The sequence below is a fragment of the Zootoca vivipara genome, chromosome 3 (assembly GCF_963506605.1).
Source record: "Zootoca vivipara chromosome 3, rZooViv1.1, whole genome shotgun sequence".
Classification (NCBI taxonomy): Eukaryota; Metazoa; Chordata; class Lepidosauria; order Squamata; family Lacertidae; genus Zootoca; species Zootoca vivipara.
The window spans coordinates 67,198,674-67,223,275 of NC_083278.1; the positions used below are offsets into that span (position 1 = coordinate 67,198,674).

The 24,602-nt window shown below is 43.5% G+C and overlaps 1 protein-coding gene across 4 annotated transcripts; it reads right to left on the minus strand.

Annotated features, from left to right (window-relative positions):
- Window positions 1-3,452: 3,452 nt before the first annotated feature.
- Window positions 3,453-19,750, minus strand: TAGAP (T cell activation RhoGTPase activating protein). 4 transcript variants are annotated; one of them, XM_035108628.2, is made up of 11 exons: window positions 19,658-19,750; window positions 14,642-14,720; window positions 13,869-13,953; window positions 13,705-13,758; window positions 11,617-11,683; window positions 10,716-10,885; window positions 10,427-10,588; window positions 9,687-9,796; window positions 7,008-7,203; window positions 6,427-6,532; window positions 3,453-4,965 (listed from the first exon to the last, which is right to left on the minus strand). In XM_035108628.2, the coding sequence occupies exons 2-11, from the start codon at window positions 14,659-14,661 to the stop codon at window positions 3,680-3,682; spliced, it is 2,256 nt and encodes a 751-aa protein (XP_034964519.2). In that variant the 5' UTR covers window positions 14,662-14,720; window positions 19,658-19,750; the 3' UTR covers window positions 3,453-3,679. The 4 variants fall into 4 exon arrangements, with proteins under 4 accessions (XP_034964519.2, XP_034964520.2, XP_034964518.2 ...); XM_035108629.2 differs by lacking the exon at window positions 19,658-19,750 and having other exon boundaries at window positions 14,679-15,058; XM_035108627.2 differs by lacking the exon at window positions 19,658-19,750 and having other exon boundaries at window positions 14,642-15,058.
- Window positions 19,751-24,602: the final 4,852 nt, after the last annotated feature.

The following is a 24,602-nucleotide window of genomic DNA, read 5'->3' on the forward strand; positions in this document are numbered from 1 at the left end:
GTGAAGTGTTAACAAACACAGATAAAGAACTTTGGATCCCCTCTTGATATACTGTGAAAGATAAATGCAGATGTTGACAACAGATTTCATAGAAAACAAAAAGCCTAGGCCGAGCTTGGTTTTTAGTTTCCTGCCATAATGCTTTGCTTCACATGAGGATTAAGCAGTTTGAAACGGAAGCGATTTCCTCACCTTCTCCGGCACGCTGCTTATCGTGAATGAAGGCAATCTTGTGGGTTACCCCACTGAGCCAGCAGATTGCCTAATATCCGTATAGCTCAGGGTTTCGTTGCATTTGTGCAAAGCTAGAGTGCCTTAAGAATGTTACCGTTTTGTGGGAGGAATTCAAGCGCATGCCATTAATTTAATTAGAGTGGATTAATGTGCTCTGTCACCCTAGTGCAACAAATTCACTTTGAAGAAGAAATTTGCTTTTTGCGGTTAGGAAAGTGATGGGAAAATGCACTGAAAAGTGTGGGATGAATGAATTATGGGAAGACACATAAATACCCCACAAGCAAATCAGGATGTCATATAACTGCCCTGCAAACAAAGAATGCTTAGTATAACCTCGGTGCAAGGAGAGCAGGATGAATGCTCAATAAATAGGCTGTCTGGAGGAGCCCACAGTCAGACACACGGTGTAACTAAACTTTTGGAGACGTATTTAACACCTGACAATGAATAGTGCAGGTTCTATTGACACAGAAACCATAGGGAGTGGTGTCAGGCAAGAGACTGTGCAATACAGTGTCTAACTGCCTTTGCTTCCACATGTATTCCACTTGTCACCATCATGTGCATTTTGCAAGTTATTAATAACCTTTGCAGCATTTTAACACTGACAGCTACGTGTCCAAGAACACCTTATGACTTTATCATGCACATTGGTTTATACTGTGGGGGCAGTGGGAGTTATATCTGCTATGTATCTTGGAGAGGTGATGGTTCATTGTGCATTTGGACACCTCTTAAAATAACATAGCCAAATTTTGCATGATAGTTTTTGTCTATACTGTACGTGGATACACTTGCATGCCATTTTGAATCAAATTGGTAGACTTCAACTTTTCCGAACTGGATCAATTTTGAGCAGGTTTTGCACGATGGTCCTTGAGGTCAAGGAGCAGTTTCCATATCTGTCTGGATACAGTTAAACCTCATTTTGAATCAAGATATTTTTGAGTCCTTAGAATTCCTGAGCAACACCGAGTATAATATAATAATAAATAAGGGTGCTAGTGGTAAAACAATTCAGCTACATTTAATCAAAAACTATCCATCAGGGTATGTGTGAGATTTTGGAGTTGCCACTGATCTTGTGGAAGTGCAAGTGAGAATATGGAAATAATAAGTGAGACTTACACACTGTTTTTATGTAAGCTGTGCGTTGGATCATAACTTGCAACTGGCAAGGTACCTCTTGCTCCTCTTGTCATTAAGGAATTTCAGAAGAGGTTTACTCCTCTACATGCAAACTTTTGACTACCCCCTAAGAGCCAGGTCACACATTACCACATAGTCATTCCTGTGTTATCATTGAGCCCTGACCCCTTTTTTGCAGACATTGGTTGCATATTAGAAAACAAACAGCAACTTCTGTACAGGTGTTCTAGGCATAAAAGTGCTTTATTCTGGTGAATTTACTTACGAATTAAAAACAATTGCTTGCACATTGCTATGTTCACTTTACTAGGTTACTGTGAGCCATGAATAAAAAAGACTGCTGCTATTGATATAGCAAGAACAATGTGTTTTTAAAAGTAATCTTGCAAGTTCAGAAGAGCACTCTCAACATGTCTCAAACTCCCATTTTGTACAATTCCACTGTGTCAGAAGTACATAATAAAAGCCTGTTGATTCAGGCCAATGGCCCATGTAGTCCAGCATCCTGTTATCATAGGGGCTAACTAGATGCCTATGGCAAGTCCACAAGTAGGGCCCAAGAGCACTCTCCCCTCCTGCAATTTCTAGCAACAGGTATTCAGAAGCCTACTTGCCTCTGACCATGGAGACAGAGGATAGCCAGTATAGCTGGCAGCCACTGCTAGCCTTTACCTCCATGAAATAATTCCTGCAATCCACTGTACCTTCAGAACTGGCTTAGACAGGGAATCAAAGAAGATGCAGGTGTACATCAACACCAGAAGGATTATCCAGATCTCGGTAAATTGGCTTAATCTTGCATCCTTTGATTGGGACAATGCGTATCACCATCTAGTTGTACTATACATGCATGGAGTGGATTGAGGCCATTGCCAAAAGCTGTAACCAATAGCAGTGCCAATAGCTGGCACTCTAATCACCAGTTGAATGTGTATGCAAGTTGTCTATGGGAGTTCAGGATTCTTCAAAAAGGAGACTGAATGTAATATTCAACTAAGTTTTATTCAGAGTACACCCATTAAAATTAATGAACATGACTAAGTTAGGTTCATTAACTACAATCAGTCTACTATGAGTAAAACCTAGTTGAACACTACTGAATTATTCTCTGCTAGGTTTTGAAAAGCGGGATCTTGAAAAGCGCAGAGGAAACAGGAGCAGCAAGCGCAAAAAATTGAAATGGAGGCAGCCATGTGGTCCACAGCCAAAGGTCTGACGAGGTCTTGATCTGATGAGGGCAGGAATGCCATTTAAACGGAGCTGGACTCTGCCCCACCGTGAGCCCTATTGGCTGGCAGAGGGGTATGACGTGGCGGCAGGGAGGGGCTGGTGCAGGGGGTCAACCACACCCCCTGAAGACGCAGGAGGCGGGCCCCACACGCAATCCCTCCCCTCTGGAAGGGAGGAGAGTCCTTGTTAGAATTTGAGGTGGGGTAATGAAATTGGGAGGAGACAGCATTTAAAATTGGAAACTTTGGGGTTGGTGTCTTTTAGTTTTTTTTTTAAAAAAAATAATTTTCCGTACAGCACCCGGTTGTAATGGGTTCTTAGCTAAGAGCGATAATGAAGTTCAAAGGTAGCATATCTCTGATGATCAAATTTCCGTTATTCTCAAGCATCTGACAGGCTACATTAAAGGGACAGAATAGTGACCTAAATGAACATTTATTCAGAAGGGCAAATCTTTAGATCCATTGAACTAGCAGAAAAGATGTTGCAGATGAGGGTATCTGCTCTGCTTGGATTTTTAGTGATAACCTAAAGAAACAGAAAGCAGATCCTGCATTTTTATTTTTTATTTTTGGCTGGGGACCATTTCATAAGACGGAGGTTTATTTCAGTTAGAAATAGCATATAAAGGGGAAGTGGTAGACACTAGGACACTTGAGTAATGCAAACCTAGACAAAGCAGCTCAACCATGTAGATTGTAAGGAACAGTTTCACTTTGGCTCATTGTTAAGATGGTCTAGAGCATTTCCTACAGCAGTCTGGGCTCCTGGCTATATTTAAGGGGGAAAGGACACATCACACAATGTATAAGGAACAAGATGAATAAAACCACCAGTCCTCTTGTATAGCTTTAAAACCCACAGACATAAACAACAAAGAGATATATCCATTATGTACAAGAGCTACACATTTCAGGAAGAACAGTGCGTATTCCATAGGACACTGAGAAGACTACCTTTTCAAGGAAAGGTAGACATAGGTGAGCTTATATTAGATGCAGTTGAAAGACTTGCTTTCGTGCCACGTGTACAGCAGACATTGTGTTGAAAGGGGACAGATTAGTTAAACATAGGATTCCTTAGCGCACTGTATGTGGCCAAAGGCTGGCTGGCTGCATGGCTGTGTCAGGTATTCTTGTTTGTTCTTTTGATAAGACCCAGACATGGTCCTGAGGCGATAGACTTGAGGGGTTAGGGGCAAATTAGCTCGGGAATGTATTCCAATAACAAAGTCAGTGGCTGGTGCCTTGTCCTTAGGATCACTGGTCACAGAGTGCCTGTCGTTAAAAAAGTCCTTGTATACTTTGCTTGTAACCTCTTTATTGAATCTCAGATGGTGAGGCTCAAAGTCTGGAGGCAGCACAGTGGATCTCATATTTCGAACCGTTAAGCTACTGTATGAGGGAAGCCTAGCAGCTGAGCAGTTTCTGGTAGCCTCCTCATAAGACGGAGGATTCCCAGGATTCCTCTGGTCCACAAGCTGAAACACTTCATCTGCTGACATGAAACGAGACCTCAGTTGACCCCGCGAAGGTGCTGGGCTGTGGTCATCAGCACAAGTTGCGTGGACTATGCGGCAGGAAAGATGTCTCTCTTTCTTGGAGTCCTTCTTGAAACTGTCCCTCTGAAAGCCACCCATGCCACAGCTTTGGGTTTTCGCTAGCACCTTCTTGTGGCTTGCCACAGAAAACGACATGGAATGCCTCTTGAGCTCTCTGAAGGAGGTGGTGTCACTTCCGCTGGAAGCCTTGGTGGAAAAGGACTGCGGCCGGGTTAAGGCGTTTTTCTTGGAGATGGAAGGCGACGTCAGTGGTGAGCTGGTGAAGACCGAACAGTCAGAGACTGGAGAAGCACTGTCTAGCGAACTACCAGAGGATGTTCTGGGCAATGAATTGTTTGACAATTCCGACAGCAGACTAGCTTTTATTGTCAGATTGGATGGCTTCTTGTTCCTATAGAGGCCTGCAAGACGACATTCTCCTGCCATTTCCTCTCTCAGGCCTTGGCACTTCAAACGCAGTTCCTCCTGCCGAATGACACTCTCCTCACTTCTGGCTAGCTTCTGGCTTCTCATACAGCTTCCCTGGCAGCCCTTAGAAGAGAGCATGTCTGGCTCAGAGAACCTTCTGTCCAGGTTGCTTATGGATTTTTTAAACCGGGTCACAGGAGAAGAGACAGATGGAGTCTGGGCTACTGGCTCTCGAGAGTACAGCTCTGTACTGTTGCACCTGTTTTCTGTCCCCCTGGCTTGTGGTAGATCGTTGGCCTGGAGCTCACTGGAATTGCATTCTTCCTCAAAATCTGTGCTGTCGTAGGCAGAATCATGTTGACGTCTAGCAGACAACATATCTGGAGGAGAGGAAGAAAATGTGAGCAAACTGGGGCCGGTCCAGGCTTTATAAATTAGCCAATTACCATTAGCAGTAACAAAAATGTATATATTGCATATAAATAGCAATGGAGGGGTGGGAGCTAAAACCTTCCAGACACAGTAGAAAGACAAAAATCTGGTTCTGCAATATGAAAGCATATAATTTAAGGGTAGCCAACGTGGTACCTTCCAGATGTTGATGGACTACAACTCTCATCATCCCCGACTACTGGCTATGTTGGTTGGGTCTGATGGTAGTGAGAGACAAACAACACTTGGAGGGCAGGGTACCCCTGAATTTTTTCTACTTCTGAAAGCGTCATGGACAAATGCCCACATTCCACAGTATTTAGAACAATATTTTTGAATTTACCAAATATTGTAGTGTGCAATCTTACCAACCTAGGGAACTACTGACTTTTATTTTTAATGTTTTTACCCAAATGCACATGGTTTCTCTCCCCTCCACGCTCTGCCCAATATCTCCGATGATTAAAAATACTATATAAACATATGCAGTAATATTTTTTTAATCTTCAAAAATGGGAGGTGCTTATTCCTGGTTTCTCACATTCTAAATGCTAGAGAAATTCTATCGACGTTTCTGAGGTAAAACACAACTGCCTGCTATTAGGCCAGCATACAGGCATCCTGAGATGCCATAGGGACACAGTAAGCTGGCCCATATAGAGCCAGAATGCTCTTGCCAGGGTTTTAGACAGGGAACACCACCAGTTCCACCTGGAGATACTGGGAACTGAGCCTGGGATCTTCTGCATGTGAAGCAGATGCCCTCGTTTTGACCCTTCTCAAACTGCATAAAAAGGAAATGAGAACCAAAAACATTGACATTCCACATTTACCCAGGGTTCTCCCATATGTCTATTGATCCTGCAAAGCACCACTCAAGGCTGTACCTCCAGTTGAAGCTTCACAGGGCTTAATGAGACCTTTCTGCCTACTCCTGTAGGAGAGCAACTTTAGTGGTAGGTTAATAGGATTAGACTCCCATATGAGCCTTGGAGAGGAAGGACCTGAGCTCAGTGGGAGAGCATTTGGTTTGCATGCAGAAGGGGCCCCAGACTCAATCCCCAGGTAGGTCTGGAAGAGACCCCTGACGGAAACCCTGAAGAACCACTGTCACCGAGCTCGATGGACCACTGGTTTGACTAAGCAAAAGGCAGCTTCCTATGTTCCTTTTGAGAGACATCTGCTTAACAGTTGGAAAGGATCCAGCATTGTGGTTTGTTGGTTATCACTAACCACTTCCTTAGCAGTTTAGAACATGTCTGAAGAAACCAACAATGAACAATTATATCAAGCTTTCGGTGTAGCACTTTCAACGAAATCCTGGCACATTCAAGAGAAAACATTTCTCTGAATCGTGATTAGCCGAATCGTTAAAGAGGCCGGATGTGAATATAGAATATTATTAGTACCTGGCCTGTCCAGGGAATCTTCAGGAGAGATGCTGAACAGTGAAGAGATTTCTTCCCCAAATATATCAAAGCAGTTATCAATGAGAAATTCCACCAGTGTCTTCACCTGTGCAAATCAAAGAAGGATATTTGTTAATCAGGCATTTGTCTCAATCAACAGCTATTTGTATAGTTCTTCACATTTAAGAATTCTGGAAGGGAAATTCGCAGGACACCTATGGAATAGTCCTGCAGATGGGATGGAAAGGAAATGCAGGCCAACCTGCCTTGCTCTCCCCACCTGTTTTGGCTCAGGGCCTTTGCCCATCACCAGTGAAGCCTGCTGGAGATGCCTGGAGTCAGGTGGGCATAATAATAAAATAATTATTATTACTCTGCAGGAGTGAGTTCCATAGTTTAACTATGCGCTGCATGAAGTCAGGGTAGACAATGGGGAAATAGCTGGACTACTGGTCCGATTTGCCATAAGTCAGCTTCCTATGTTTCAATGTGTGTCATAGCAATGGCCTTTACTTTGGAAAATGAATAGCAAAAAGATGAAAAGTAAACATGACGGGAACAGGAAGCAAAAGTAAGCCAACCTTATCTGTTAGCTTTTTCTGGGCTTCAAGTGGTAGGCTTTGGTCCCGAACTGGAGTCAGCATGTTTGGCCCAACACAGATGGCAAGGTTGCTGGAATCCATTTTGTTGACCTCTGAGCTTTTGCTAATGTGGTGAAGCACGCAGAGCAAATGCTTGAGCAAAAGAAGGTTGGGTCTCGGGAGTTTGCTTGCAACCCTAAAGAAAGGAACAAATGAGAGGAAAAAGTCATCCTCAGAAACTTCTGCTTTTTTTTAAACCATAAGATTCACCAGTATGAGTGATACTTCCGCTCAAATGTGGAAATGTTCACTTAAAGTGGTCTCTCAAAATTCCCATTCAAAAGTCCCCAGACAGCAGCTTTGCATGGTCGAAACTGGCTAACCACAAACTCCTGACCAGGCCCCAAACAGTGTAATTCCGATGTAAAACTATGGAGTTAAAAAAGCATCTGATTTGATATTTGTAACAATAAGAAGCATGGTATGTACATTTTCAAACAAACAAATAAATAATAAATACAAATTGACATTTATTCTATGTAAGTCAGTTCTTAGCTATCACAGAGGGCTGGCTATTCTCCCTACAGGATTGAAAAGGTGACTGAAAATGTGGTCACGGTTCATCCAGGGTTAAACACATTTTACTCCAACTGACTTCAATGTAGCTTAAAAGTTCTCAGTATTTGAATGTATTTGTTTGTGGCATACCATTACTCACTCACTGTTGATTTTAGTAAAATGGTAAATGGATTGTAAGCTTTCAGTACTTGTTACGACCGGATCCCAATCATGCTTACTCAGCAGTAAATCCTACTGAATTCAGTGTAGCTTGCTTGAAAGTAAATACACTTAGGACTACAATTTATGATGTTCCCAATTTGTGTGAGCTTTGTTTTTGCTGCAATAGTTGCTATTTCAAAGTGTGCAAAAACGTTTATGAAAAATCCTGTACATTTCATTATTTCGCCTCTGCTCTGCACCAAGCCGCAGTCAGTGAAGGGCTTCTTCACTGCTTCATCCTTGCCAATCAGGGATCACATTGAGATCATAGGGATCACATAGAGATGACATGTTTCGCATTATCGTTCAGATCTGGTGATGTCATCACTGTGACAGGATGATACCTTCATGATGCAATGTAGCCATTCAGATTTGGCTGGTAACTTCATGAGGCAAACCAAGTCCTCATTCTGAATTGTAGGGAAGAGTAAATACAACCCCATTGCCTAGGCCAGAGGTTTTCAAACTTTTTGAGTCCACGGCTCCCTTGATCAACTACATTTTTTCTGCAGCACTCCTGTGGGGCTCAAGGGTCCAATTATGTCACTCTTTGCCTGCAGAGCTGGCAGCCTCTCACCCTTTTCAAATACCCTCCCTTGTGGAGTGTTCCCTCAGCTTCCTCTCCCGTCTCCCAGGGAGTCCTCTGGGCAACCACAGCTGCCGCCTCTGGTCTCTGAGCTGCCCCCCCCCCCTGCCCCAAAGAGAGGCACTTCCTCACACTGCCCCACAGGGGCCTGGGAAGCACCCCTTGGTCAGCCCCAGAAGCTGCAACAAACAGCTGTGCAAGCCTTTGGGAGGCAGAGACAGGAGATGGCATCAGAGGAGGGAGGAAAGGAAAGAGGGAGAGAGGCCAGAGTTGCCTGGAGCACCCCTGGCCATCATTCAAGACTCCCCAGGGTGCCACGACACACTGGTTGAAAAACCACTGGCCTAAGCAACTGAGACAACATTTTCTGCCTTGACATACCAATTGCCTTGGCAGTGGGACTACTTTCACACCCTTTTGAACTAGAGAAGAAAAATTATTGAAAGCAAGGTCATAGTTTGAAAGAGAAAACTCTCAAACCTTCCCTTCTGGGTGACTGCACAAAATGCAGTTTCACCATATATAGGTTTATTCTTAAGTACAGTGGTACCTCGGTTTATGAACACAATTGGTTCCTGAAGTCTGTTCATAAACTGAAGCGTTCATAAACTGAAGCGAACTTTCCCATTGAAAGTAATGGAAAATGGATTAATCTGTTCCAGATGGTCCGCGGAGTACTCAACCTGAAGCGTACTTAACCCGAAGCATGGGTGTAATTGGTTCCGGAAGTCTGTTCATAAACTGAAGCGTTCATAAACTGAAGCGAACTTTCCCATTGAAAGTAATGGAAAGTGAATTAATCTGTTCCAGATGGGTCTGCGGTGTTCGTAAACCGAAAATTCATAAACTGAGGTGTTCATAAACCGAGGTTCCACTGTAAGTGGCCACTAAGTTTATATGATTGCAAGCCTTAGGATGCAATCTGACCCATACTTATTAGAGAACAAGCCCAAATTCAGAGAGACTTATTCCTGAGCCAACGCACTTAGAATTACTCTTAGACTGCAACCCTAAGCATGATTACCATTGATATCGATCAGTTTCACAAATAAGCATGTTCAGGTGTACTTTCAGTAAGAATCATGAGGGACCATGGGACCATAAAAGCCACCTAAATGATTCGATTCCTTAAACCATTACCAGAATAAATAGGAGCTGGGATAAAAGCTGTAAGGCTGTAATCGTAAGCATACACACTTGGAAGGAATCGCCACCTGAATCAACCTTCTGACAAGGAAATATGTTTAGGATCAGGATCGTACTGCACTGCAAGGCACAGCAATAATAAACTTTCTGAAGGAGTATCAGCTTACTCTTTCATTGCTTCAGTTCTTTTGTGGTGAGTCATCTTCTCCAGCGCCATCATCCACTCATCATAAAGCTCAGAGAGCAGCAGTTTATGGGGAATGTTTCGAAGGAAATCCTGCAAGATAATGAGCCTCATTTTAACATGGAGGGAACATGTTTTGCTAAAGTGTAACAGTAAGCATTGGTGCCTTTTCCAAGATTGGGGTAATGAAACGAATTGTTAGAGCAGGCATAGGCAACCTTGGCTCTCCAGATTTTTTGGAATTACAACTCCCATGATCCCTAGCTAACAGGGCCAGTGGTGAGGGATCATGGGAGTTGCAGTTCCAAAACATCTGGAGAGCCAAGGTTGCCTATGCCTGAATTAGAGTCACAGCTGCCAAGTCTCCCGTTTTCCCCGGGAAATCCCCGTTTTTCCAGCTGTTGTTAGCTGAAAAAATGGATTTTTTAAGTTTTTCCCTGGTTTATTCTGGCGCGGTGGCCATTTTGGAACTGGGCGGAGCATCCTCAGAAGCGACTTTTGATGCTGCTCTGCCCAGTTCCGAAATGGCTGCAGTGCGACTTCTGGCGCGGCAGCCATTTTGGAACTGGGCAAAGCAGCATCAAAAGTCACTTCTGAGCATGCTCCGCCCAGTTCCAAAATGGCGGCAGCGCTACGTCCGGTCTGCTATTTCCGGCCCGGTCCCTTATTTCTCTGACAGCAACTTGGCAGGTATGATTAGAGCAAGAAACCAAGCGAATATACCTTCAAAACTACTGCTAGCAGATGAACAGATTTATCTTCGAAAACAACTTTCCCTCCAAAGTTTAACTCTTCTTTCAGCTCCTTGCGTGCCTTTTCGTTGGCAGCTTTCCGGAATATTCCTTCCGTTAAAGGCCCTTCCAAGAAGAGCATTGTAAGGATATCCTATGTAGGCAAAAGAACAAGAACAAAAGAAAAGCTGCTTGTCATTTCATTAGAAACAGCCGCAGAGAAACCAACACAGTCATTGTAACACAACGGTTTACCTGGAATGTGTATACGCTTTGCTTACCTGTATTGGCTTGGGCAGCATATCATCTTCACTACAGACAATTGACAATGGCTGATCAAACAGAGGAGGCTTCAAGTCAGATTCCAGATTCCCCAGAGTCTCTGATCCAGTGGTGGTTCGTCTCAGCATAAATGGCCAAGATATTACTTTTTTTCTCTTCTTATTACTGTCTGTTGGAAAGAAGAAAAGGGAACAAGAAAAATGAGTAACATTAGATACACGGATGAATGGCATATTACTGCTAAATTGTATAAAGAGACGTAAAACGCCCATGGAATAAAGAGAAGCCATGAAGTATAGGCGATTTAATGGTGCAATCCTATGTGTGCCTGTTCAGATGTTAGCCCCATTAGATTCAATGGGCCTGACTCCCAGCTAAGTGAGTATATGATGTGCAGCCTAAAACGAAGAGACAAGGAGAAAGAGGACACAAGCTCATAGAGCTCTGTGAGGGGAAGAGAGGCCTCCTAGCAACTCTCAGTACCCTTAACAGTGCTTTAAATGTACAGTGCAGATGCAGCATAACTCAGGTGGAAGACTTAGTGTCTGTAGCCCCTTTGCTTTAGCTTTATAATGGCCCTCCGGCAAAACTCGTTGCCTACCGGTACTATTAGAAACCTCAGTTCTATGCAGGGCTGCCACTAGGGGGCAATTTAGAAAGTTGATGCTGATTGTAATCCCAGTCTTAATCATGGGGGGCCTGTGCCAGGCTGCTGCTGTCCCATTGCACAGAATGGCCCCAGCAGGAAGAAAACAGCTCCTACTATCTGCTGCTATTGCACAGTGGAGCAAAGTAAATGTTTCAGCACTTGATTGCACTTGTATAGTAAAATTAAGGAGCATGGCAGAATTACTCATTTTCATGTTTATCAAAGGGCATCATTTCCTTGTTATAACGCACCAGTCAGATGACACAGTCCATCGTCAGCGTCACATGGCATGAACAAGTGGCATTTCTTGATGTCAGCCTGGAATAAACAACAATCAGTAAGAAAGAAAGTCACTTAAATGGTTTTTTTTTTAGCTAGCATATCCACGCAGCTCACTGCCATAATATGTCTGTGCAATGTCTTTTCCGCCAAATGGAAAGCAAACTTCCTTCAAGTTGTCTCACAACTTCTGCCTGGCACTTAGCAGGGGATAAGCAAACAGTCAGTAGTGGCAACAGTAGGGCTGGAGGTTACATGTGTAATCCCAGCATGCCAGGTTCCCTGGCGTAGCTCTTCTTATCAATTTTTATAGAAAACAATAATGGATGAGTTGGGCACAAGTTGCTTTCTCAGATACCTTTCTCCCCTATCACCCCTCCTCAGCTTTTGTAACTGAGTTTCAAAAGCAGCTTGCAATTTGGCATGGGGGTTATTGGCTCACAGAAAAAGTCAACAATGCCAGAGGGAGTAGTGCAAGCTTCTTCTGTGAACCTAAGCAGGCCTTTGGATCCTAGCCATAGAGCCAAGTAAGGCTCTAACTGCACATCATAGGACTGACTGTGTCTCATTGAAATGGATGGGGCTTTAAAGTGAAATGCGTTTAGGCTCCGGTATTATGGTCATACAGGCTTCAGCTTTACAGCTCCATTCAAAACGTCTTTACTTTAGCAAAGTCTCATGTCCTTTTCAGGTTACAGGTAGGTAGCCGTGTTGGTCTGAGTCGAAACAAAATAGGTGCTACTGAAGGAATTTTTTTTATTTTGTCCTTTTCAGGTGTTTTTCCTCCTACAATTACAACTACATGGGGAGAGGGAATGGGAGAACAGGGCCCTGGTGGCTGCTGCCTGGTCTTTTCTGGTCCTGTCCCTTTCCATTCAGACATTGCAGGGACCAGGTTTGAAGCAGGGAGCCTGCTGTACAAATGTATTTATTCTATTTTCAAAACTTAGCAGCTGGTGTGCCCCCCTCAAAATATGTGCAACAGAATCAAGCAACAGACTCAAACTTGTTTACAATATACTTGCATTAAAAAAAGCACCAACCCAAGCCATTAAATAAGCCATCTGTAAAAGCATCATCAGCCCATAGAACAAGAACAAATTGTCATGACAAAGTGCAAAAAGCCATGGAAACAAAAATCAAGCAAAGGCAAAAAAAATAATCAAGCCTGGGTGAATTATTATTATTTTTTTAAAACTGTGTGAAGTGCCGCCACTGATCTTATCTGAGAGCGAAAGGGGTTTCCAGAGTGTGTGGAGAATGCCTTTCGTCAAGTAACCACATGCCAGATTTGTGGCAGACGTGGCACTATCAGGAACCGGAAGGCATTCCCACTTGACCTTCATGCCCAGGCAATGTATTGTAGATATGAGATAAGGCATTTCATCAAATATCTTGGTCCCTAGACATATCAGGCTGTATATATAAAAACAAGCACTGTGAACTTGGCTTAGCAGTGATCAGAGTTCTAATTCGTATTGTAAGCCCACAATCGTACAGCGGGCACCTTGCCTCAGACCTCCCACCCAGTGTGTGAATGCGGCCCCTGCTCCTCCCTTCACACATCTGTAATTGAGCGAGCAGGCCAAAGCGTCTGAAAAGAGCTATTTTTTCATTTCAGTGGGCTGTACACCCACTATTAGTTAAGCATGTCACCCCAATTCACTCTAGAACAGACCACGTAGATCTGCTTGCAAATTTTCCAGACTGCGGACTGTAACTCAAGGCTCATGACTGAATTTTGACAAACACGATTTTTATGCAATAAGCATGAAGGCACAAGCTAACATGAAGGTACATGTGGAACGCTGGGTATTTAAAAAGACAACAATAATGGCAATAGCAACAATAGCAGTGCTTCCATTCCGAATTCAATTAAGCATTGCAAAACCTTGACTGACTGTGATTTCAGAGAGGCAGAGCTGTGTAGTAGAATCCTGAGCAGCTTTGCTCAGAAGTAAGTCCCACTGAGTTCAATGGGGCATACTTCCTAGGAAGCATGCTTAGGATTGTAGCCTGTAACGTAAAGACTCAGCAAAGAATTTGAAGCTGGTGTTTACCTCTGACTGGCATGCAACCAAAGTCTCCATATCACTCGCATTTATGGTTTTGGGCTGAAAATCAAAACAAAGGCAGGATATCGTGAAAATCCCATTCAGTTATGCATAATAACATACTATAGTCTCCGGAGAGTAGATTAGTTGAAGGGGCAATAAAGACTCACTGTATTGCAGCTGCTTAGCACCTTCATCAGGATTTTGGTTAAGGAAGCTTTAACAATGTTTGCTCCTTTGAGTCCTTTCGTTTGCCTGTTTAGAATGAGGAGGCAAATATTAACAATATTTTATTTCTCCCTTCTGAAAACTCAAGCTCAATACAAACAACAACAGTGAGCTGAAAGTGATTTGAGAGAGAGGCTTCTCTTCCTGTGACATGCACACACATTAGTTTTCTCTCCCTGTCACCTCTGGTTTCTGAGAGTGTTTGAAACAGTACAAAATCTGCAAAGTCTATTTTACCCAAGCGAAAAGTAGACTGAGTGTGCACATCACAAGTGGTAAGCTCTCTCTCAAACTGCCTTCAATCCTCTGAAAAGGCTCTGATTAGTCTCAAGCATCAGATGTGAACTAAAAGATGCTCCCACATACAAAGATTCTCTCGACAACCTGCCATAAAAGCATCATTACACCAGTGAAAACATCAACTCTTCAATCCACTCCATTCAAGCACTATGCTGTAAAATATGTAGCAATGTGAAAAGATAATCTATGGCGGTAAACTGAGGGAATGCAGACAGTTGTAACCAGATGGATTACATCTGTCAATGTATGAACACCCCCTAACCTGCTTGATGTTGGTGTTAAGTTCCATGTGCAATGGTAAACATCAAAAAGCCCCCATCAGCTGTACAGTTAAGAGGTACAGTACAGTTAAGTTGGGCAGTGGGTGCCTTTTCCTATACATTTCTCTTAACAAAAATCCCAGCAAGCTACTTACAGTGAACTTTTAACAGGCATTCATCTTCTAGGCTCACCAGAGAATGGTATCCGGACAGAGTTCTTTCAACTCGAGTGAACTGCAGACAGAAAGGGAAGCAGCATGACGCTCTCCTCCTCCTCAGACTAATTTGCCAGAGAGAGATGCGGAGACACACACAGAGAGCCCTTCCGTACCACGTGTGCTGCATGCAAAATGAGTTGTGGTGGAAAGGGGGGCAGGTGGAAAGTCACAAACGTAAGAGGCACAGGAAGGAGCATCACGGCTCAAAGGCAGAAGTCAGTGCTCCCTGGCAGATGCTCGCCAGTCCCCTTGGCTTCCTCTTTCCTTTTAGGGCAGCTGCAGTCTGGGTGTGTGTTTGGGTGTTTTGTTTTTTCCTTCTTGAATAAAAAACCCCAGTATTGTCACAGACGAAAAGGCAATGGAACAGATGAAATGGCTCACAGGTAAACGTTCCACCTTACGACAGGAATCAGGTGGGATGTGTGAAGAAAAAGAAGTGGTGTTGTGTAGGCTGGCTGGAGGCCTTTTAAAGGGCATTCTGCAGTTTTAGGCATAAGAATCCTTCTCGGAGACCTTTCTTTCACTGTGCGCCTGACTCTTAAGATGTCAAATCTGACCTCAAATTAAAAAACCACGTCTTTTAAAAAAGTTCCAAATCAAGGCAAGTAGGTCAGGGTCTCAGCCTTTACAATGGAGTTGGATAGAGCATGTGGGGAGAAAAATGGGGGGGGAGGGTCAAAAAGCAGAAAGTTATCTATTAGTCATACACATTTGTGCGCCAGATACTTTTGTTGAGTTTGCTGACACTCCCATACATATTGTATTTGACATTAAAAAAATAAAATAAAATATCCATTTAAAAAGCAATGGAATAAATGGTTAAGTACATGCATTTCCCAGAATGCTGCTTTCCCTCCACAATCCCTCCTTTGGATGTAAGCATCGCAGATTTGGATACCTAGGGATGTACATGACTAAACCCTTCCCAGGTGACTTCGTAGATTAAAAAGGGAGAGTTAAATTAAGCCTTGGCCCTTACACAGCCTCACAAAACGCCACACAACTCCACAAAGCCAGGAGACCAGCTGCAATACCCCCACAACAAGAAACGGTGGCAGGCAGGCAGCGCCAGGTGGAGGAGGAAAAATAGTCACTGGTGGGGAAGCTGCCTTTGGAAGGAACAATGGGGTTTATTACAGCTGGCGGAGTGAGCACACGCTCTCTGTGAAACAGCAGGTGCTGCCAAAACGGGTTTCATGCCTCATGGGAGCAGATCCTGGCAGGCCAAGAGGAACCAAGGCTGCAGTCCTTAAGCACATTTACTAAGGAGGGATTGACACCGCATTTTGTGGGGTTGCCAAACAAAGCCCCCTCAGGATCACATTATAAATGGAGAGCCTGGCGTAACTCATTTTCAGACTGTTTTCATTGCAATGGAAACCACTCTAAATTATTCCACCTTCCCTGTTCCCTGCAAATGATTGACTATCATGGGAGTCCCATGGACTGCAAGAAGATCAAACCTATCCATTCTGAAGGAAATCAGCCCCGAGTGCTCACTGGAAGGACAGATCCTGAAGCTGAGGCTACAATACTTTGGCCACCTCATGAGAAGAGAAGACTCCCTGGAAAAGACCCTGATGTTGGGAAAGATTGAGGGCACAAGGAGAAGGGGGTGACAGAGGACGAGATGGTTGGACAGTGTTCTCGAAGCTATGAACATGAGTCTGACCAAACTGCGGGAGGCAGTGGAAGACAGGAGTGCCTGGCGTGCTCTGGTTCATGGGGTCACGAAGAGTCAGACACAACTAAACGACTAAACAACAACAATCATGATAAAACTTAAAGAAGATGCTAGTCACTAGTGTCTACAGAAGGGGTGAGAAACCTCAGGCCAGGGGTCAAATGGAGCCCTTCAGTGCTCTCCATCAGGCCCTTGGAACTCACCACAGGCCATGTCTCTCTTTGGCTCTGCTTCACAACTTTTTGTGTGTTTCTGCTGGGCTGGCATGTGTACTTGAACTCTGATAGTGCCTTTGGCTTGTCTGGGTGGACTGTAGAGAGGAGTGTCTGTGTAGGAACTAGCCTACTATACAAAGGTAAAATTTACACTTGTTGCTCTTCACACTTTCGCCTCTGGCCCTGCCTACCCCTGGCATGTGGCCTTTAAGAGTTCACCTGGGATGGAATGTGGCCCTCTGGTGGAAAAAGTGATGGCTCTAGATGTGGCACGCAACAAGGGAAAATGGAACAGGAAGCTTGAGGTGAGGTAAGGTGAGCAGTTCTTAGTCACACATTTTAGCACCTTTCTCTCCCCATCTGACAGGGCAGCGCACAACTGAAGGAGTTAGGAGGGAGTTGGCAGCCAATCGCCAGGCTTAGTTGCCAGCACTGAAGCTGTGTCTTCTCAACTCACAGATAAGTTACACATTGCTGTTAGTGTGTGACATTATTAGTTATTTAGAATCTGTAACTTCGAACATGGGAAAAAATAAACTTGACCAGTTAAAACATGGACCAGGTGACTCGTTTTACCTCTGCAGTGCAGCTTGACTTCAAGCTGCATTGCAAAGGAAGATCCAAGCAGCGCTTGGTATCACGACTGATCAGCCGGTCACGGATGACCTCAAGTCCCAACCAGAAATTCCAGGGCAGTCAAATTCCAGCAGGCCTTGAAGCCACCACCAATCAGCTGCTGGCTTCAAGTCCTGTTTTCAGCAGGGATTGGCTCCACGTGGGATCAAGCCCAGCAGGTCTTATATTGGGTGCCAACTTGAATAGGCACTGAATACGCAAGATGAGCGCACAACCCCAGAGTCGGTCACGACTGGACCTAATGGTCAGGGGTCCCTTTACCTTTTTATGAGCCCTGCTTGCCAAGGAACCAATGAGAGTGCATTTTAAGGTGACCAGTTCTTCCTTGGCAACTGTGTCTTTACCTACATTACCTGGTGGGATATAAAATGGAAGTGGCTTAGGGAAAGCAGTCTCTTGGTGGTCTAACTTAGGACTCCTGTCCTAGCCCAATTTGGCATGGGGGCCAGAGAATCCACACTGCTGAGTTATGAGGTGGGGGAGCTCAAAAATATAATGAATGAAACAGAGTGAACTGAAGGCATGCCACTAATCTTATTTTTCCACTGCCATCAAGATTTCCACAAACAAAAATACCAGAAAATTATGCCCCTGCAAAAGCTATCAGATCCACTTAGAAAGGATGAAATTGCTTAGTACTGTAGAATGTTCACAAACTCCTTGCAAACTGGTTTCCAGAAGTCTTGAATGCATAAAATGCATTGACAGGTCTTTAATTCAGGGCCATCTTATTATAGTGGTTATGCCTTGCTGAAAAAGTGGAAATTTAATTACCCCCAAAGAGGACCAACTGAGGACAAAGATGTGCATAGAACCTTTGCATGATAATTTCTATGTCTAGATGATCACCATCACCATCTAGTGTCACATTGTATATTACATTTAAAACACACTTAAAATGTTTTAATTGGAGCTGTATAGGTGAGTCCCATAATAGCAGACCTGTCTTACTGCTCAGTCTGATGTACAGCTGCTAATTGTTGACGGACAGCTTCAAGCCTACTGCTTCCCATTCTTATAGTTTAATAACTCTAATAACTGGATCTGGTCTAGGGAGCCCTTTACATTGAGAACTGTCCCTGTAAAATAGTACACATGGCCACCCCATATCTTGTGCTGAATTATTTATGCATAAACATCTTCTGCAATAACAAATAGTCTGTTCCTGTTCCTGTGGCCGAGTTCACACACAATGTTGAACCAGACTTTGGGCTTGCAAGGTTTACTTTCTTTGTTACTAGAACTCCACAGTCTGCCAACTGGAGTCAGTGAAAAACATACTTTCAGAATTAATTGAGAATTAATCAGTTCTGAGTGCAGAAATACATTCTGAATCCCGGAATTGAGCTGTTATAAGTTACAAAATTTACAAATTTTAATGAAAATTTAGCAGAATAATAATAAAATAAAACCAGCAATTAAAAACTAAATAAATTAAAATGGCATTTAAAAATACATGCTGAATTTCATGTCTGGGTAGGCTTGCCTACACTAAAAAGTTTTTAGCAAGCACCAAACACAGTGTAGTTCCAAACATTTCCCTCTTCCTCCAGCATAAGAAAACGACCATACATTTGGTAAATTAAAAAGTGGTTTTACGTACAAACTCTCCTAAGGTTGCACAGTAAAACTTGGTTTAGTTACCAAGTGGTGAAAGTTGCTAAATTGGTAGAGGAACTCAAAAGTGGCTTGTGAGAGACATGCTGTTTTAGCTGGGGCATCTAGCTCAAAACCTCTTCACACACTCAGCTTCTCAGGTAGACTGAAGGAGAACAATAGGCTTGATTACCCATTTCCTCCCAAGGTAAGCTAAGCCTGGCAGGACAGTTTACTCTATGGCATTAACCCCTTCATGTCTTAATTAGACTTAAACATGTTGGTTATATGAGGCTGGTTGCCTCTCAGTTTCCTGCGCAATGCTATCAGTTTAGTGTGCTTGCAATCTGCAACTCCCAACACACTTTTAAACTGCAATCCTAACCCCACTTACCCTGAGAGTAAGCCCCATTGAATTCAACAGGGCTTACTTCTGCATAGACGTGGCTAGGCTTGCACTGTATGTCAGTGTTATGAATAAGGAAAACTTGCAAACATAAGTTGTTAAACTCAGCAGAGAAAGTTTATTTTGAAGCCAGGGCAGCTAAGAGGTTCATGGGAATCAGAAAATAAGGAACCAAACTGCTACATCCCCCCCCCTTTTTTCCCTCCCCTCAAGGAGCAGCATCTGTTTTCCTTCTTTTGTGAAACCCCAAATGGGAAAATCCCAACCATGGCAAGCATTTGTCTGTTTCAATAGAGCTTTCAGCTGACGTGAGGCACCCCTGATGACCGTTGCAAATGGGAGTTGCATGGCAGCAAATGGCTGACAAATCTGTGCTTGTTTCAGTGTCATGCTAATGAGAAAACAGCAGAACTTACCACAGAGCTGAGCGGACAAAAGGATGCTACTCAGAGATTGACACTTTAACCTCCCCCCCCTATAATCTAGTAAAACAACCCAGGTTCTGCGCTGGTGCCTCTGAATGTTCATATATAGAATGTATTCCAGCTTTGCCAGAGTTGGCAGCATAACCGTCTCCTGGGAAACAATAGCAACACTGACCAAATAAAAAGGGAGCAGTTATGTAAGCCCATAGACAGGCTGGTTGTCCTATTTGTTTTTCCTCTACTTCTCCCTCCCGTAATATTTTGGATTGCAAAGAACAGATTTATAGGACCATCTCTATTGCTTTCATTATGCTTAGCTTGTTCTCTCTCTCTCTCTCTCTCTCTCTCTCTCTCTCTCTCTCTCTCTCTCTCTCTCTCTCTCTCTCTCTCACACACACACACACACACACATTTTTTGCAAAATCTGAAATAGGGATGGATAAACCTGTCAATTTCAGTTTCTCTGTGTTTTTTCATTTTTTCTGTCTTCAGTTCAGTTCTCCACATTTCCACACCACTTTGCAAATCATCCCCCCCCCAAAAGTCCTCATGAAAATTCATCAGTGTTTTAGTGCAGATTTCTCCTAATAAATACACTGTATGCAGTTTTGTCTAATATAGACATTTTTGCAAAACAATGTCTCCTAATAAAATGCATTTTGTATGTTCTCTTCACTAATAGAACATTAGTACACATTACTTGTTTGGAGACCTGCATTGCATGATTCAGAGCAGTTTTGAAGGACGGCTGTGCGCTGGCTGATGTATTGTTTTGAAAAAAGGTTAATTTCAGGCCCGGCTCGCCCATTGACTCTAGTGGTGCAATGCACCATGGCGCCTGGGCGATCAGGGGGCGCTGAGGGGCGCCCCAGCAAGTGGGGGAGCTTCGCGGCGGCCTCCCTTTTCCCTCCACCAGCCGCGCCACGAGAGCAGGGAGGGAAGCGAGCGGAACAGGGGCACTAGGACCCTGTTCCACTCTGCAGCACCAGGGTCATCCCTCACCCCGGCACTGCGTTTCATTGGTAGAGGTGACACCACATGGCAGCACCTCTACCAATGAAACACAGCACCCTGTGGCGGGAAGGAACCTGTGGCGGGAAGGAACCTGTCGTGGCCCGGCCTGCCCAAGCACCCCTCTCCGCTGGGAGAAGGGAGGAAGGCCGCACGGAGCAGCAGCGCCCCCTCCCCCACTCAATCCGGCGGCATCGGACAGGCAGGCGGCCTCCGGCACAGCACGGCCCTGCTGTGAGGTGCGGGGGCCGCCGTGAGACTCCCGCCGCCCGGCACGCCAGGTAAGAGTTTTCCTTTTTTTTTTAAGAGTGGGGGGTGCCCGAGGGAACCCTGCACCAGGGCGCCCAATGACCTTAAGACGGCCCTGGTAAATTTGGTAGGTTCAGCTTTATACAGTCATACCTTGGGTTACATATGCTTTGGGTTGCATACTTTCGGGTTGCGTACTCCGCAAACCTGGAAGTATTTTCTGCTGCGCACGCTGTCTGTGCATGCGCAGAAGTGTTCTGCGCAGGTCATGCATGCACAGAAGCACGATATTGTGCTTTTGCGCATGCGCAAAATGGACACTCAGGTTGCCACTGTACCTCTGTATAAGAACTGAATTTCTCCTCCACAACCCACTCTGAAATTAATAGTATACATGGACTAACTCACATGGTGTAGGATGATTGTATACAATGTTTTCAGCAGCAAAACTACATAATATACATGTGTCAGGCTATCTCCATACAATAAATACACCAAACAAACAAACAAAACTAGAGCGAGTCTAACATGTCAGGTACATCTGGTGACTGAGTGGTGGTGAAGCCTAGACAGACCTGGCTACTGATAAACCTGTGTTCCAGGCCTACCACTCCATAGTTTCTCATTGGTTAGAACTGCTGCCCATCTGAAGGAGAATTACATGAAAATGATGTACAGATGGTATACCAGGCCAGTAAAATTGGTAAAAATGTATAAAACAGAACAAAAGAATTGTTGGAGGTGTAAAGAAGGGGAAGGTACTTTTTATCATATGTGGTGCGATTCCAAGATTATAAAAAGAAAAAGGGAAACGATATACAACAAACTGAAAAGAGTGTTTAAAATAGCATTTGTTGAAAAACCAGAAGCTTTTTTTGTTAGGTATTTTAGGACAAGCGCTGCCGAAAGAAAAATGGACGTTATTTATGTATGCTACAACAACAGCAAGAATTCTAATAGCACAAAACTGGAGAAGTACCACCTAAAGAACAATGGCAAGAAAAATTGATGAACTATGCAGAGTTAAAGCAAAATAAAAAAATTCCTTCAGTAGCACCTTAAAGACCAACTAAGTTTATATTTTGGTATGAGCTTTCGTGTGCATGCACACTTCTTCAGATACCAATGCAGAGTTAGCAAAGTTAACGGACAAACTGCGAGAAAAGGACAACAGGGACTTTGAAAAAGAATGGGAACCTTTTACAATATATTTGCAGAAACACCAAAAAAACATGGACTCGTTGGCAGGATTTAAATAAACATTTACAATTTTATTTACATAAAACAAGGAATATAACACTGTGATAACATAGTGTTGTATAGAAACAGCAGAACGTATCATTTGATGTAATAAACCAGAAATGGAAGCTGAGGGAAGTTAACCGGGGGTGTGGGTGGGTGTGGGTGTGAAAAACTAATGTTTAGTATTGATATTGGATATTTGTTTTGAAAATGGAAAATCAATAAAATCTTTTTTTTTTAAAAGAAGAACTGCGGCCCATCTATGGCAAGGGTGGGGGGACCACTTTTGTCTGGTGGGCTGGATCAAACAGTGGCCATTTTCCTCTGCAGGCTACTTTTGGCAGGTGGAGAAGTCTCCTCATCTATCCATCGCCTGGCATCCTACAATGTGAGGTGGATCTAAGGTGGCTAGACAGCAGCCGAGCTTGCCTTTGGTGCTGAATTTAAACAGTGTCTGGTGCAAGCCCCATTGCAAAGAAACAACTGGGAACGTGAATCTGAGCTGTGCATTTGCAATTATCCCTACCGGTAGGCAGTGGGGCTTAGTATTTGGTGCTGTTCAACTTCAGCACCAAAGGGAAGTCCTGCTGCTTTTGGCAAGGATTGGCTCCATTTGGGAGCTCTGAATGGGAGCTTCTGAGTGAAACCAGTTCCAGCAGGGTTTGCTGCTACAATCTACTTCACACCGCATTTACCTTAAGTAAGCCAACATGCCAGGGTTGTCATACACTATTTAACTATGTCCCTCCACTGCCCACCCACCTGCAAAATGGGTATAGCAACACTAGGTTCTCTTGGGTTTTAGAAGGACTAGAAACTTCTTCGTATTATTATGATTATTTTTAAAATCAGCTGGATTACCTGATAACTTTTCTTACAACTTTTCTTAGAACTCCTATCAGTTTTAATGAAAGTTCTAGCTCTCATGGCTGTATTAATTGTGAGAAGACACTGAAGCAATGTAGACAGCTTCTCCTAAAGGCTTTGCAACCAAACCAGTTTCAAAGGGACACTTTAGAATCCCCAGAGCAGAAAGCGGGGCATATTCACTTCACTGAGCCCCTTCTCACCTTCTATTCCTTCTTCTCAGTTTTCTGTGAGTTACAGGAGTCCTCTGCAATTTATTACCAAAAGAAAACTGCTTTGGAAAACATACTGCCAATTGTGAAATTATCCCCAGTCTGTACAAAGTAGAGTAAATTGACAAAATTTGCAGAATGCATTCAACTTGCAGAAACAGTGTTTCATGAAGGGCCAGTCCTGCTATTGGGCAGAATGTGGTAGTTACTTCAGACAACAGATAACATTGCGGGGATGGGGTGGAGTGAGGCGCGAGTCAGCCAGTCCCCTCGGAAGGATGACAGAGCTGTCCTAAGCTACCTGTAGTCTGCATCATCACCAAGGCTGAAATTAGATTCAAATGCCACTCCAGGCAATTTCTGTATAGGGATTTTGAGGGGCACCATCTTCTCTAGTTTATTCAACAGATCTGGTTGCCAAGCCTTTAGTAGAAATGGTCTATAGGACTTCACCTTGTAGCAAACTGTGTGGAGCCAGCCTCGGTTTTGAAATCACGTTTAAATACACAAACTGAGAATTTTGGCTGAAGAAATCTTTGTATGGTCCACATACAAAAATTGTGGCCAATACATTTTTCTCTGATGTTTGAACCAAAGGAGTTTGACCCTGAGGAAAAAAAGTTTCTGAATGGACTGCAGAGACTGGAATGCTACTTATTCAAGATGGCAGTGTGGTGACAATTCAACACAGAGCTAAGTATCCAAATCAATATTGGATGGTGATGTGTCGTGTTAGCAGTTTATATCCCATGCTCCTCCCTGTATAAGTCATGCATTTTTTTAACAGAGAAAATGTAGAACAAAATGTTCTGAAGTACAACGTGATAACCATTCATCAAAATCATGCTTCCAAATGAGAAAACTAATCTTCCAAGTAGATTGTGATCTTTGTATTGTGTTGTTGCCATTAGCAACCTGCTACTGCTCTTTTAAAGTTTTAAACAGGCTAGTTTGTACTGCTACCAGTATTTTAAAATTAAATGACTTTTGTATTAACTTGAAAATTTAGTTTTCTTCCCATGATATATATCATACTATGTGGCAAGTGAGAATCCACGGTTTGGGGATATGGAATATTCCACAATAAAATGTTTATACCTCTTAATTGCCCTTCATTGTTCCAGATTTCCTTCACTCTCTAATAATTGTAAAAGTCTACAATAATAATAATAAACCAATATAACCCTTGAAAAATATTAGGATGAGCTGGAATACAGAACAAACTTAAAACAGGCTAAGGCAGGTATGCAGGTAGTGGAACTGCATGCATATCACGATTACTGTAGTTTGTCAACTGGAAGAGTTCACACATTCAAGAGCTGCAAGTCATCAAGCATTGTGACCAGAAGTTATGC

What these genes read in the sequence shown, in the direction of transcription:
- TAGAP (XM_035108628.2), bottom strand. Translation starts at nt 14,661, where the DNA reads ATGCCTGTTAAAAGTTCACT. An exon ending in TGGTTGCATGCCAGTCAGAG is followed by an intron (nt 11,684 to 13,704) that starts GTAAACACCAGC and finishes TGTTTATTCCAG; the next exon opens with GCTGACATCAAGAAATGCCA. An exon ending in AGAACTGAAGCAATGAAAGA is followed by an intron (nt 7,204 to 9,686) that starts GTAAGCTGATAC and finishes TCCTTTCTTTAG; the next exon opens with GGTTGCAAGCAAACTCCCGA.